Source organism: Macrobrachium nipponense, chromosome 43, assembly GCF_015104395.2.
Source record: "Macrobrachium nipponense isolate FS-2020 chromosome 43, ASM1510439v2, whole genome shotgun sequence".
In the NCBI taxonomy this organism is placed as follows: Eukaryota; Metazoa; Arthropoda; class Malacostraca; order Decapoda; family Palaemonidae; genus Macrobrachium; species Macrobrachium nipponense.
The window spans coordinates 49,191,955-49,207,908 of NC_061104.1; the positions used below are offsets into that span (position 1 = coordinate 49,191,955).

The 15,954-nt window shown below is 40.0% G+C and overlaps 1 protein-coding gene across 5 annotated transcripts in view; it reads left to right on the forward strand.

Moving 5' to 3' along the window:
- The first annotated feature begins 216 nt into the window (after positions 1 to 216).
- Positions 217 to 15,954, forward strand: part of LOC135213728 (protein spire homolog 1-like) — a 426,989-nt gene continuing 411,251 nt past the window's right edge. For all 5 annotated transcript variants that reach the window (XM_064247840.1, XM_064247841.1, XM_064247842.1 and 2 more), the window contains exon 1: positions 217 to 495. In XM_064247840.1, coding sequence (XP_064103910.1) covers positions 240 to 495 — 256 coding nt within the window. In that variant the 5' untranslated portion in view covers positions 217 to 239. The remainder of the gene's footprint in view (positions 496 to 15,954) is intronic.

The window sequence follows — 15,954 nt, forward strand, 5'->3', positions numbered from 1 at the left end:
AGTGAATAGTGATCCCTAAAAGAAACCGAGTTCTCTGTTTTATTACATGGTGTAGTTCATATTAATAATCAAATCCACACTTATAGCACTCGGGAAAAAATATATAATTTTAGTTAACTAATATAGTGACCCCTAAAAGAAACGCAGTTTTCTATGACAGTGCGCGGCAACTGCTGCGCGGGATTTTGAATTGGAGAAGCTCGTAGTGTCAGTGTTGTGTGCAGTGTCGTGAGGGTAAGATGTCGACGCGTTCCTCCACGGGATGCGTGCTCGACTCCAAGGGGCGCATAAGCTTAGAAAATATTTTGGCTGGATTTAATTCTCCGATATCGGAGGAGCAGGCGTGGGCTCTGTGTTATACCTTGATACATTGTTACAATGGATTACGTGCCGAGGAAAAGGCGAAAGTTATTCCTCCAACGGAGCTAAGTTCAGTAATATTGCACAAAGATGGATATATCAAAGAGGAGACATTCCTACCCCTCGGTAGAGAAGGTAAGCAACGAGGAGATCCTTTTTTTGGGGGGGGGGTTTTCGTTTTCATGGTGGGATGATGACCATGGATCCTGCGATGCCCGTTTTGAGCAGGTGTAGGCCTATTCATCCCTCAGGCTCTTGCACTGCTTGACGCTGGGCTGAAAACGGCTGATGAAGAAGTGTACCGTACGTTTAATCGAGTATTGATCCGTCGTTTTCCATGGGATCAGCTGTTCGTCTTTGACACTTGGACGACATGTGACCTGAAGACGATTTTGCTTCGTGTTATATGAAAAGTGCTTGATAATTGTGACGTGACAAGTGTGTAGTGTGATGAGTGTAATTATATATTGGCCTTATAGGCTTAAATTAATGACGTGCAGTATGTACCTACAGGCCTATTCCTCCGGTCGCCAGGTTGAAATTCGGAAAAAGCAATTAATTGAAAAAGAATGTCTAAGGATTCACGCCTAGGCCTGCAGTGTCTGTTTGGGCGCATGTCTTCGGCCATAGGCATGCGTTATTTGGAAGGGCGTATCGGTTGATGTGCTAAACAGCGCCAAAATTTTATTTGCATGGCCACATAAATAGGTACCGGTAGGTCTAGGTCATTCCCTGTTTGGCATCAACGTCTTTGGGTTCAACTCGGTCAATTCCGGTCGTATGTTAAGCAGGCTATACATGCTTGTTTGTAAATTGCCTACTTTACAATTATAGTCTCTCTCTCTCTCTCTCTCTCTCTCTCTCTCTCTCTCTCTCTCTCTCTCTCTCTCTCTCTCTCTCTCTCTCTCTGATTCTGATAGTGGTTTCATCAAGACACGTGTTAGTGATAAAAATTCGTGATTTAACCAAAGAACGACAGAAGCTCTGATACATTTCTTATATATATATAATATATATATATAGTATAATATATATATATATATATATGAGTGTATTTCAGATAGGCCAGACACATGTGTAACCATTTTTGCAAGTCACTGCAAGGCTGAGAGTAAGGAACATGACGAACACAAAAGGCGCTATCCCAACCAGATATATTATGAACAACATTTACTGTATCTTGTCTTGTCCTGTTGTTGTTGTTTAGAACCGTGAGTGATTATCACGTTCGGTCGAAGTGACCCTAAACATAAGCTGCTTAGGTAGGCCATGCTGGCTGTTTATCGTTTTCACGTGGATTTTTGCCTTCTTTATTAATGTCGGTATCCAGGACTGTATTTTTTGTTTTTGTTTCCCAGTGTTATTGGTTACGGAGAGACTGGAGTGGAGTGCAGGTAAAAGGAAGCCATGATTTAGCCCGGTGCAAGGTTGTAGGTTGAATTTTTTCCTGGGCCCTGAAATGTTTTTGGTGCTGAGACGTTGAAGCGGAATCAGTTGGTCCAACGTTCCGAACGTATTAGGCACAATTTCGTCTGCAAGTCATGGCAGGAAATTAGGGTGTCCCTAGGTTGTAATATGGCTTTATGATTAATGGTATTGTTAGAATTCGTGGCTCAATACATGTAATGAATTTGCTACATAATACCGAGTCTTGTGTAGCCTGCGTTAAGAAGAGAGGTTGTGAATAGATTAGCCACTATTAATTTACTTTTTTTGTATTGGGGTAGCAACATTTGTATTTGACCCAGTGTAATTTACGCATGGCTTTATTGACTTCGTGAATAGTTATCAGTGCGGGGGTTTTGCTTTTAAATGCACTTGTTAAGTTTATGTTAAATTTTGCTATAGGACACTAGCCAACCCCGAAAGTGAGACGCATTTATGGAATATGTTATTCAGCAGCTCAGCATATAGCAATCGTGCGTTGTGTTTTTGTTTATATTGCCGTCATTAGGGGGAGGTATTGAACATGCCTCCCCCCAATTCCGGTTTAAACAAAGGTGTTGATCAGTGGTGGTTCTGCCACCGATATTGGCTACATTGATTTAGTTGGTTTGCGACAGTGGTGAGTCTGGAGGTCCACGCCAGACCTCCCTGTCCTTTAAAAACCTTACAACTACACGTGCCTTAAGGTAAGGTGCCACCTTGGCATAACCAGTATGAGGTAACAAAAAAAAAAAGTAAAGAACGTATGCTTGCAGCGACATTTTTAATGGTGTGCAGGAAAACTTAGTATGGAGGTGATTAGTCGCATACCCATATTTGGCTTTTCTTACAGTGCCTTAACGATTTACTTAATAATTAAGTTTCGAAGGATGGATGTTGCTATAAACTTATAGCAGAGTTTTTACGTTTTTAGGAAGGAGAGGTGTTTGCATATTAACAAATACTGTTTCCAGTTAAAACGTTGATTGCGGCCACTAATAAAAAAAAAAAAAAGAAAAAAAAAACACCAGAGGGAAAGAGAGAGAGAACGGTGATGGAAAAACCCGAAATAAAATATTAGTCTCAATTCTCTCTTTCACTCAATAATGACCTCCTCTCCCCCCTCCCCCCAATCCATTCTGAGTTATCATCCTTCCGTTAAGCCTGTTTGGGACCAAATGGAAGTTTGAAAAAGGACAGCAGTGTTTAACAATTCGGGGCAATTTTGTTTCGTAAGCCGCCATCCCAAGTTTGTATGCTTGCCCCCCCCCCCCCCCCCACCAACCCTTCCACCTCTCCTCATGTTTTTATTCCCTCCAAAACATTCACGACAGGGACAAAGGGTTTAGGGGAGGGGGTTGGGGTTGCGTCTAACCTCCCTACGTCTGTCGTGCTGGAGCTACATTTGTGTTTAGGCCTAGACCGACTTAGGAAGAGAAGGCTTTGCTCTAACGACTTCAGATGTGCTTATGACATCTTCGAGGGATAATTTTATCTGACCCTTTGACCGCCACAGCATGTTATTTTTGGCAATTATATTTCCCTTTTGGGACCACTGTTCCGGAGGCCTAAACTCCAGGACGAAAAGGAACAAGCGATGGCCCACTGCTTTGGAGAATAAAGAATGCCTGGAGGCTGATGCCTGTAGATCCCTTTGCCTTTTATGTATGCAGTTTTTTTTTTCAGGCTTAGTGGGTCGCTATGTTATACTTGGTAATTGGGACTGTTTATGTACACGATTTTTTTTTATACTTATTACCACTTTGGCTTTCTTATATATTTTTTTAAAGGTCGCCATATTAGGCTATATGCCGTACCCAACAGTCTTATGTGTTGTACCAAGATCTTGCGATCTCCTGGTGAAAGCAACATGATTGATCTGACTGATTTATGGCTACTAAAAACTGGCGTCACAACAGTGAGAGCAACAAGTCTGATCATCTCAACAAGCCAATAGTTCCTCAGCGCCTCAGTGGCGTGGTTGGTATGGTGTTGGCGTCCCACCTCGGTGGTCGCGGGTTCGATTCTCGGCCATTCCATTGAGGAGTGAAAGATGTGTATTTCTGGTGATAGAAGTTCACTCTCGACGTGGTTCGGAAGTCACGCATAAAGCCGTTGGTTCCGTTACTGAATAACCACTGGTTCCATGCAACGTAAAAGCACCGTACAAACAAACCAATAGTTCCTCGCACCCACGTGTTTGCCTCAGAGTCTTTAGTATTTATTGCCACATACCTTTACCATCCTTTCCTCCAGGTTCTTTATAGGTCCCATTTATGGAAGGATTAGTCGAAATTCCCTTAGGCAATACGATCTTCACAGATTCCAACCATTTAATTCGGCCCTTGAATGCTCCGAGACTTTTCCCTTATAATTGGTTTGTTTTATTACTGGTTCTGTTTAGACTTTCCAACGAAAAAGACACTCGTTGCTCCTCGTAAAACAATTAAATGATGTTGTAGGCGTTCTTCAATATATCCCTTTTTTTAAAATAAAAGATTCAATTTTGTTTCCATGATTAATAAGATAAGACAAATGTTTATAATTTTTCTGAAGATGTGTACAGTTTTCTGGAGAATTGGCGTTCTGTTACTGGTCGTATTACTCTATTAACTATAACAAGATTGGAGAAATGTACTTGTCAATGAATGTGGTAATTTGGAATCTTATACAATTAAAATGCTTTATATTTCATTGAAAATATTTTATTTGTTGTACTAGTTTTGAGTCATATTGGATCTCATGCATACCCAGTGTAGGCGATGTTTATTTTCTCATTTTCTTGTTGGTGAATGGCTGTTATACTGCACTATTTGTCAATATGCTTAGGTTAATAGTGTATGTATTTCAGTTCATTATTTATAAAAGACTTAATTGTCTGTAATTATTGTTTTAATTATACACCTCAAATGTCACTTGCTAACACTCATGTACGTCTGACTTATGGGCATGTTGAACTATTTGCATTTTGGAAAATCTTTCTCTGGTGTGTTTTCTAATTGAAAAAATTCCAATTTGGAGACTGCTTACACCAGCGAAAACAGGATTAGTGACGCTTAAAGAATGATTTTTTTTTTTTCGAAGTGTGTCTTCTTCGAAGGCGTGGCCTGACCGTAAATAAGTGAAACCAGTTATATTAGTGACTTGTTGGGCTTGTCTATACAGAAATGAAAAAGGTTTCGGTTTTGAAATGTTTGTGACCTGTTTACTCCTTGAATATATTTATTTCAAAGTTTACGGTTTATAAGCAACTCCCTCGGTTAATGAAAGGAAAAAGGCTTGGAAGAGGGATTGACATCTGTTTCTATTCCCTCTCTCCGTCATGCTCAATTTTGGACTCAAACTTTGGTTCATCAGACGGACTCGTGTTTTGCTGAGAAAAGTACGTGTTCTTGAATATCTTGTTCTCACATCTTGCGAAGTCGTGGGGATGCTGTTGAATAATATGGTGTCGTGCTGTCGATATATATATATATATATATATATATATATATATATATATATATATATATATGTGTGTGTGTGTGTGTGTGTGTAATAAAAGGGTCCATAAAAAACGCCACAATTTAGAAGGGAACTATATTTCAGAGACTGCTGTTTCTCTGAAATTTAGTACTTTCTATATTTTGGCGTTTTTGTGGGCTCCTTTTATTAGATGGAATTCGGTTGTCAACAGGACATTATATATATATATATATATATATATATATATAAATATTATATATATTTATATATCTATTATAGTATAGGGCTTTTGGTATCCTTTGTTCAAAAGCAGAGCACGTTTCTTTCGAAATAAGCTATTGACTGATATTTATCGTTCAGTTTTTACTTCGGATTGAGATTATACTTTTGGACACGGCGAGGGAGGGGCCCGCGATTGAGAGGAGCGAGTGTCTTCACAACTCTCTCTCTCTCTCTCTCTCTCTCTCTCTCTCTCTCTCTCTCTCTCTCTCTCTCTCTCTCTCTCTCCTATTCCCAGTCGATAGGCCTAGATGATTAACGTCGATAAGGCTGAATAACCGTGGTTGTGTTTTGGGTCTCTTAATACCTTTAATGGTATGTTGTATGCGAGTGCTTGTACGTGATGGGTTAGGCAGTGTTTCACTTTGGCGATAAGAGAGGTCCGAGCGGCTCCGAGGTGCTTCCTCTAACCAGCGACTACTGTTTTTACCTGGGACGGTTTCTTTAGACCTCGGTTTCTTTCGTCCATGGTCATGACTCCTTAGTTTCGATTGCCCCTTAGCGGGTTATAGTACCTCAGCGCACCTTACGTACGGTGCACTGCAGGCATTTATTTTCCTTGGACCCCTACCTACAACCCCTGTCATTCCTTTTACTGTACCTACGTCCATATTCGTTCTTCCATCCTACTTTCCATAACCCTCTTCTATCAATTGTTTCATATTACAGCTGCGAGGTTTCCCTCCTATTACGACCGTCATCTGTTCCTCTCAATTTTTCCTTTCGGCGCTGAATGACCGCACAGATCCCAGCGCTTGGCGTACGGCCTAAATTGTATAGTCTATTCGCACCGACTGAAGGACGCTTGGAAGGAAGCAGGAGGCCGTTTGGGATGGTCAGTTACGGTTACGGGCAGGCCAAGGCAGTGCCCTTGCCCACCCACCCGCCCCCCCCTGCCCACAGCCCCCACCAGCCCTCTGTATCCTCCAGGTAGCCTAATCATCCGTAGTGGTACTATTGTCTGTAGGGGCATTTCAGTGCCCGCCTTTCTCCACTACTCCGGAATTGTTTTAGCCCTGCTGGGGCATTCTGGATTATTCTGTTTGTTCGGATTCTCTTCGTAAACTGATGGGATGTTGTGATGGTATATGCTCCTTCTTTCAAAATTGTATTGTATTCCATGGGTCCTTGCTCTGTCTTAATTATTTTTCATAACTTTCATCAACATCTTTTTTAGGATACGGAACCGGCAACCGAATGCCCTTCTATATAATACAGGTCCTATAGAAGCGAGGAAAAGCAGCACACGCACACACAAAAGAGAGTCAAGTTTAATAACTAAGAAAACCGTAGGATCCTCGTTTAAAGTACAGTGCGGTGTGAGAGTAGAGAAAACGGAACCATTAAAGGAGTCCCAGGGCTTTGTAATAGATGCATAAAGAGTGGAGTGTTACTTTGTTACTTTAGTCCTCATTGCAACAGTTATTCAAGGGTCCATTTTTCTCTGGGGCTTTAATGCTGAGCTGTCTGCACTATTTTCAAGTATGTTTTCAACTGTTCTCAGTATTATTATTATTGCTGGAAACTGACCTTCTTTCAAACATGTTTTATTGAATATAATGGCAGAGTTGACAGAATTAATCTTATACAAAATTCTCCCAATGAGAAGAATTGTGAGAATCCTGTGTAAGATCAATTCTGAAATTCTGTCATTATATTCAATGAAATATTATTAATAATATTATTATTTCTATAGCGGCCTTCTCGTTGTTACTTAAACAGGTGAGTAACGCATTTATAAGTAAAATAGACGACCTCTACAAGATTAATTAGCTGAAATAGCAATAACCTTCAAGAAGACTTGTTTGAAAGAGGGTCTCCTACCTTATTATTATTATTATTATTATTATTATTAGATTTGAAGTTACCGAAGTTATAGTAAGTACCTAGTGGTAGCGGTTGCTGTGTATCTTCCAGGGTCACGGGCCGAAATTAATATTGTACAGCGAAATCTACCAATTCACGCAATATTCACTTCGTTATAGATACTTTACGCTTTGACCTCGCAGCGCAGTGACGGAATCTCTCTCTCCTTCGAGTTATCGAATAGGCTTTTCACGCTTCGCTTAGCAATGGCCGTACTTCTTTCTCACTTGGCCGCTTAATGAACGCCGAGAGTGCTATTAGCGAAGTGGGGTACTAACTGGTCGGAATTATCATCAGCAGTATGCTGGGTTCTCGGTCGTACATTTCAATTTTGGAATTGGTCGTTAGCATGTATCATGATTGTGACTTGATTCAATACCTTATCATGTTTGTGACTTGATTCATTACCGTATCATGTTTGTGACTTGATTCATTACCGTATGATGTTTGTGACTATTGATTCGTGACCATATTATCATGATTGTCATTGTTCATTTATTACCATATCATGCATGCGACCATTGATTTCTTTCCATATATCAATGATTGTAACTTGATTATTGCCATGTTTTCATGATTGACTAGATTTCTTACCATATCATAATTATGACTGTTGAGTATTACCATGTTGTCATGATTGTGACTTGATTTCTTACTAAATCATGATTATGATGGTTGATTCGTGATCATATTATCACGATTGTGACTTATTACTATATCATGATTGTCACTTGCTTATTACTATATCATGATTGTGACTGATGATTATTACCTGTAATATTATCATGATTGCGACTTGGTTATTACCATATTATCATGATCCTGACGATTATTACCATAACATGATTGTGACTATTGATTATTAATATAGTATTATCGTGATTGTGAACTGTTGATTATTACCATATCATTCATGATTATGACGATTATTACGATATCATGATTGTGACAGTTGATTATTAACATTATCATTATTGTGACTGTTGAATATTAACATTGTATCACGATTGTGACTTGATTCATTACCATATCATTAGAGAGAGAGAGAGAGAAAAACGTTTATGAATTTGTGGCAGGTTATGGACTGCGGTCGTTTCAGCCAGGTACGAGAAGTATTTTGGGAACTTCCGCTCAAATTCAGAATCGATTGCTTTGAGTGCACGTTAGAAAGCCAGCCAAACATCGAGGACGTCGATAAGAACGAGATAGCGACGACAGAGTCTGGGAGTTGCAAAGTAGGTTTATGGGTTTACAGGAGTGAGAAAACGCCGATACAACCAAGAGATAGTTTCAAAGCAGTTCGTCCTTCGATAAGGATTGTTTCCAAACAGTCATGTTTTCTAGTAGATTCACAGGGTCTGGAGCTATCGGATTTATTGTATGGAGCCTGTATCATGAAATGGCCCCCCACCCCCCTTTTTTTTTCCTTGAATAGTGACATAATACCCCGCAGTCTGGATGCCATGAATGGCTAGCTGGCGAGGTGGGTCGAGGGGTCGGTGGCTGGGCGCTTTGGGGATAGGGGCACACAGACAGGTTGGGATGTAGGTCCCGAGGTGCCTGGGGCACTTTGCCCCACAAACCACACGCACTGACGAACGAACGTACTCTGCGGCGGTAGTAGTAGTAGTGGGTATGGAGCGCTAGGAATGGCTGGCATTGCATTGCTTTCTCACTGTGCACGGTTGGTATCCGTTTGCAATAATTTGTTGAATGGAGGAGAGGTGCAGAACGGGAGACGTTGGCTCTGCAGTTCTGCCCGTGTTGATGTTTCATCCCCTGGCCGTTGGTATTTGCTGAAGAGAGGGATGGCAGGTTGTCAAGTGCTGTTGTCCAGCGTTGATTTGAATTCTTAATGGCTTCTCGTAGTTCTTTTTCAGATTTTTTTGTTCCATCGAACCGTGAAAATGAGGTTATCGGGTTATTATCCTGTGTGTCTGCGTGGAGCAAGGCTGAAATGTCATCAGCTTTGCAAAGCAAGCTTTCAGTGGAGGGAGTGATCGTATGAAAAAATAAAAAAAAATTGAAACAAAGGTAAATATAGACTCGTGATGGGCCTAGAATTTCTTTATTTCCCTCTTTGCATTTTCTAACTTGCTAATGAACACCATAGTCTCTGGAAGCTTGAGTTTCGAGTCAATGGCCCCTGTGGTGGGCTTGCTCCGTATGAATAGGACTTATCATCTGAATATTAATAGTAATATCAGTTTCTTCCCTTCGGTTTTGCTGCAAAATTATTACGCCCTGTGCTTTCCCCCATCATGCCCGAGGAATCTTTCATCTAAATATAAGCGCATTATGTAACAACTAGTCTCCTTAAAATGTGCATGCTCTCCTATGCACCGACATCTTTGCAGACTTAGCGGAAGGGTGATGACTCAGAATGGACTAGTGGGTGGGTGGGGGAGGTTGTTGTGGTAGGAGGTCATTCTTGTGTGAAATAAAGAATTCGGACTGATCATGTATTTCAGGTTTTTCCTCGCCTTGCTGTGCTCTCTCTCTCTCTCTCTCTCTCTCTCTCTCTCTCTCTCTCTCTCTCTCTCGTTCTTGTGCTTTCTCAAGCTTTGTCGCAGTCAACGATTTAACTGGAAACGGTACCTACCTGCGTTGCCCTTGGCTATCCACATTTTCTGATAGTCTTTTGTTTTACTTTCGATCATCGAGTAACAGTTCTGATATTTTTATCCAGTTTCTTATTTGTGCGTTCCATTTTCGCTCCTCATCGCCGTTAATACTCCAGCAGTGGTGCGCTTGATCAAGAGGAATTTTAAAATGAGGCCACCTCTCGTGCATCACCATCATACGGGAATCTCGTTGCAACGCAAGTTGAAATGAATGAATGAATGCATGTGATTCGTTGTTTGTTTGTGAGGAATGAAAAAAATAATAATAACAACGATAGTAGTTATCTTGCAATGTCAGCATATCACTCCGTACAGCTGTGTTGATTTTGCCTTATATACTTGAACACGTTGTAAACTCTCATATTATATGTATGCTTTTGTAAGTCAATAGTTTCTCTCTCTCTCTCTCTCTCTCTCTTCTCTCTCTCTCTCTCTCTCTCTCCATTCTCCATTTCATTGGCCGATTTGATAAGCTGGATTATCTGTCTGCATACTAGGTAACCTGTTGATGAACTCCATCCTTTGTTTTTACTTGTAGTTTTTCGTATCCGAATTTTCAGTTTTTCTATTATCCGGTGTAAAGATGTTACTGCAAGAGCCCGTGCCCTTCTAAATCTAACGCCAGTTAGACTATCTATATTGGTTCGTTCGTCAAGGTTTTGTCACTAGGCATTGCATACATATTTAGGTTCTTTGCAGCGTCCCTTCGGCCCCTAGCTGCAACCCCTTCCATTCCTATTACGGTACCTCCCCTAACCATTGAATCAAAATGGAACTGCCAGGTTTTCCCTCCTGTTACACCTTCCAAACCTTTTTACCGTCCATTTCCTTTTCGGCGCTGAACGGCCTCATAGGTCCCACCGCTTTGGCATTTTGGGCTAAATTCTATATTCTGTTCTAACGCAATTTCCTTCGTAATATTGTCACAACTTGTGTCGAGTCCGGCCGGTGACGGGATGGTGAAAGATGGCGAGAGAAAACCTACTGGACGGAGTGAGTGACAGCCTTCAAACGCTCTGGAAATTGGGACAAGAGACTCATCTTTTGCAAATTAGCTCCAGTAACCTCGTCTCTCCGTTCCGGGGCTGGATTTGATCTTCTGCCGCACTACCTCGGGATCTTTTAGCTAATCTGGTTTTCACTCCTTGCTTGCTTCCCCTAACCTCTTGGGATCCGGCCGTGCTGGTAGATGGGTGACTACAGTACTATTATTATTATTATTATTATTATTATTATCATTCAGTAGATAAACCTTATTCACATGGAGCTAGTCCACTAGAAGGGCTATTGACTTGAAATTCTCAAGCTTCCAAAGAATATGGTGTTCATTTGAAAGAGTTAACAGAGGGTAAAGGGAAATACAGAAAGAGGTGTTATTATAAAAAAAGGTAACTAAGTAAATAAATAAAATAAATAAGACTACAAATAAATTATAAAAATACAAGGAAAACTGTATAAAGGTAGTAATGCATTGCATCTTCGGTTGAACTTCGGAAACTCCAATTGCACGACATCCTCAGGGAGGCTGATCCACTGTCCAATAATTAAGGAATAAATGACCTCTGGAACTGAGAAGTTCAGACGAATGCCCATCGGGGGGCCATGTAATCATCCATAACTGTTTTGAGTGTTGGGGGAGGGTATCACCTTCATCCTAATAATTAATTCGTAGAATCTTGCAACACCTTATTAGTCGGGTGTAAGCGCGAGCGACTTGCAGCATTGATATCTGTGAAGCCATTGTAGAATTCAATTTGAGTTTTGTCAGTGTTGTTCATCGTTTTTGTAATGTGTGTGTGTATATACCATATAGTATACTATATAGTATATATATATATATATATATATATATATATATATATATATATATATATATATATATATGCTCTGTTGATTGGTTTTTGTAGAATTTTTACAACACATGATATTGTATCTGCAAGTATATTGAGGTAAGGTATATTTAAGCCGTGATTAACCTTTGGGCTATCTCTCTCTCTCTCTCTCTCTCTCTCTTCTCTCTCTCCTCTCTATTATATTCTTTAAAACTGCAACATGCACAGTGTTTATCAGTGATAATTTAGTATATGACAGGCGAATACGAAATAATTTTCGTGTTGATATTGCTCTCAGAAATTGTCATGTGATCATGATTATTTCTCGTAACAAATTATTGAAGGAAGCTCCTTTGCATAATCCAGGTACTTTATATACGCAACTGGTAGTCGCTGAGGACTAGGCGTAAGTCCTAAGTAAATTAAGTATTCGTCCGTGTGATGGGGATTTGGTGATGAGATCAGATGTCCTATAGCCTATTTATATAAGAATACCCCATTGTTTCTACTACCTTTATTTACTACTTTTATTAGATGTACTTCGATTTCCTGTATTGCTAATCATTTGTTTTATTGCCGCCATTATTCTTTTATATCTGTTTGTACCATGTCTAGCAAGAGATCTATCATTTTTCGTAATGATGGCATCATTATCTTTGCAAAATGAAACGACACGATGTTGAGAGTCAGTCATAAATTTCCGAAATTTGGTGCAAATTGGTCTGATCTAATCTGGACGTCATTCGCAGATTCTTGTTCAGGCCGCCTCCTGTAAACTAAACCCTCCCACCCCTCCCCTCTTCCCTTCCCCCCCTTCCCCCTTCCTCCTTCCTCCACCCACTTCGATACGCCATCCTATTTGTAACCTATCTGAACTGCATAGCCTTTCATGCCTTTGTGCGTCCTCTCTCTCTCTCTCTCTCTCTCTCTCTCTCGTCAGGCGGTTTCGCATGTGTGATTGCCTTGTGGCTCTTATTGTGATTGTTCTTCCGGTATGATTTTTTTTATTCGTTTCTTCGCGGTCACCACATCTCGCGGAGATCATCATCATTTCTTATGCATGGTCTGATCATGCGCCTCATAGTTTTGCCAGGTCATGTCACGTGTCTTGCGGCTAGTTCGCTTTGGAGTCTCTCTCTCTCTCTCTCTCTCTCTCTCTCTCTCTCTCTCCTCTCTCTCTCAATAAAATGATTTAGGATTGAGAGGTGGAAATTGGTTTAGATAATCGAAGATTAGATGCCTATAGTAAACATCAACGGACTGTGAGAACTATTCTTGATAATCATATTTTGAAATAGAGACACGAAACTGGGTGCCTTTATATGTGTATATATGAACGTAAGCTGCTTTGTTGCTTATTCAGATTGATTGTTGTTATCAGTCACGCCTCCGGGCATCATGATAAAAACACAAATTTATCGGCGAAGAAAAAAATGGACGAATATGTTCTATACCACTGGTATGGCGATGGTCGAAAGATATCGGAGTCGGGATCACCATATAAATAAAAAAGTTATCGAATCTCGTGGTACAGTAATTAAGATCCGCCCATCCAGAGCCAATCGCCAGCTTCTCGTTAACTGCCTGAGTTGGCCTGATTGAACATCGTGTAACATCATCACCGACAAATTGTTATCATGGTATTTCGGAAGTCTGTATCCGGTCCTGATCACCGCCAAAATTAGGCTGCCAGAATCGGTTCCTTGCATTGTAGCTCCCCTAGTGGTCGGGGGGTTGGGGTAAGGTGCACTATAGGCGATACTTAGCTTCTATGCAGCATCCCCTAGGCCCTTAGCTGCAACCCCTTTCATTCCTTTAACTGTACCTCCTTTCGTATTCTTCTTCCATATTAGTTTCCGCTCTCTCCTGACGATTGTTTCTCTGGCGCTGAATTTACCAATAGAAATTAAACAGTTGTAGTTATTTCTATTGATCCCACATGCCATTCTGCCATCCTCTCTCTCTCTCTCTCTCTCTCTCTCTCTCTCTCTCTCTCTCTCTCTCTCTCTCTCTCTCATTACATATCACCTGACGCCTAAGGTCTTCAGGTTTCCTTCCGAGAAGCTTTGGATATAAGATCTTTTAGTGGGCTAATGGGTATTGAATAAAAAAAAACGGTGCAGAACTTAATCCTACCTTCAGATTTGTAAGTGTTTAATTCGATGCGCCTTCGGGAACGTTTTCGTGATTGGTATTAGCATGACTTTACAGACACACCAATTCACTCATGTAAACACACACACGCACATATACATAAGTATATGTGTGTTTACATGAGTGACCTGGCATCTGATCATGCTGGCATGATTCATTTTTATTTATAAAAGCATATTTCTTAACATATGCCATAATGCTCGAGTCACAATTAGGAAAGAGCTTCAGTGTTCGAATAGTGCTTTCATTTGAACGCAGGCGACTGGCTAAGCTTGGGGGGAATTTGACAAGGTCCTTGTAAGGTTTCTTAAGCGTTGTACTCTGAGACACGCAAGAATGGCAGCTGACTTTTCAGGTTTGACTTGAAAACGTGTGTGTGTCTCTCTCTTTCTCTCTGAGTCTCTCGTTCCGTCGTTGTGATAGGCTACACACAAACAGCGGCGTAACCGGAACAAGAAATAGTAGATGGAGCGGAGAAGCCCTTGCTAGACAAGACAGAGTTTGCTGTTTATCACAAGATTGTCATTATTGTTGGTTGCTTTTTTACCTCTGCCCTTTCTGTTTCGTGATGTCGATAGCGTACGTGTAATACAACGCAAACACATTATTATTGTGGATACTTATTACCTTATCGTATGAAACCACTTCTCGAGCTTTTCTTATGTAGTTTTTACAAGTTGCAGTTGGTATTCCCGTTTTCACTCACCAGCTGTTCTCTGTTCTATTTTGGACTTATGTAAAGGGTTTACAGTTTTGCACATTTCCTGGAATGGCGTATTTTCGTGTTATGTTTGTTTGCTTGTTTCATGTTTGTAGAAGCGGCCTTCCTTGGACACTGTTTTAGTTTACAGAATATATTGGAAGAGGATGTGGCTATTAATACGAAATCACTCTCTCTCTCTCTCTCTCTCTCTCTCTCACACACACACACACACATATATATATATATAATATATATATATATATATATATATATATATATATATATATATATATATATATATATATATCAATGAAATAAAGGTTGTCTATAACAACACGAAAGAGCGTATATTTTATAATGTTATATTTCAGAAACTACCGTTTCCCTCAATAGTCATTAGCTCCGTTGAAGAAAACAATAGTTTCAGAAATATAAGGCTAGTCAATCTACTTGCTTTCGAGTTTTTATGAGCAACCTTGATTATCATTATTATTATTATTAACATTATTTCGGTAGATAAAACCTGTTCACACCTCCCACCGCAGACCCCACACTGCAGCAGTAACTGATCATAATACAGAGCCAGTTATTTTTCTTAGGCCCATGACACTAACCACGATACCAGCGGACCAGCTGTTATATATATCACCAGATATTTTATAGTTATACATACATACAGTTAACAAAGAAGGCATTGGCACTACTTGTGTCACTCGTTAGTTGATTCATATATTTTAAAAAAAAAATCTGAAACGTTGCAGTGTAACGCGTATTGCCTTTTCATATATTTCTTTAAAGGTAATTAGTAGCTTCTCGATTCATTCTGTTCTTAGCTGTCTCCAGGTGAAGTGTTTGCAGTAGTCGTTTGCAGTAAGTATATTAGGAAACATTTGCGGTCGAGACAGGTGACCTATGCCTGCTGATAGAAAATGATTGTGCAGTTGTGGATTGGGCAATTTTCATTGATTTTGCCAGACTGACTGGTTTAATATTATTATTATATTATATTATATTATATTATATATTATTAATATATTATTATATATTATTATTATTATTATTATTATATTCAGAAGTAGAACCCTATTCATTATTGAGCAAGCTCAAAGAGGCCATTAGCTGGAGATTCAACCTCCCAAAGAATACGGTGTTCATCTCACTGATTAAAAAAAGAAAAGAATTTGACAATTAGGTGAACATTTCTGTGAATTATTAAGATACAAGGAGAGTGATAGTAGGGTAATAA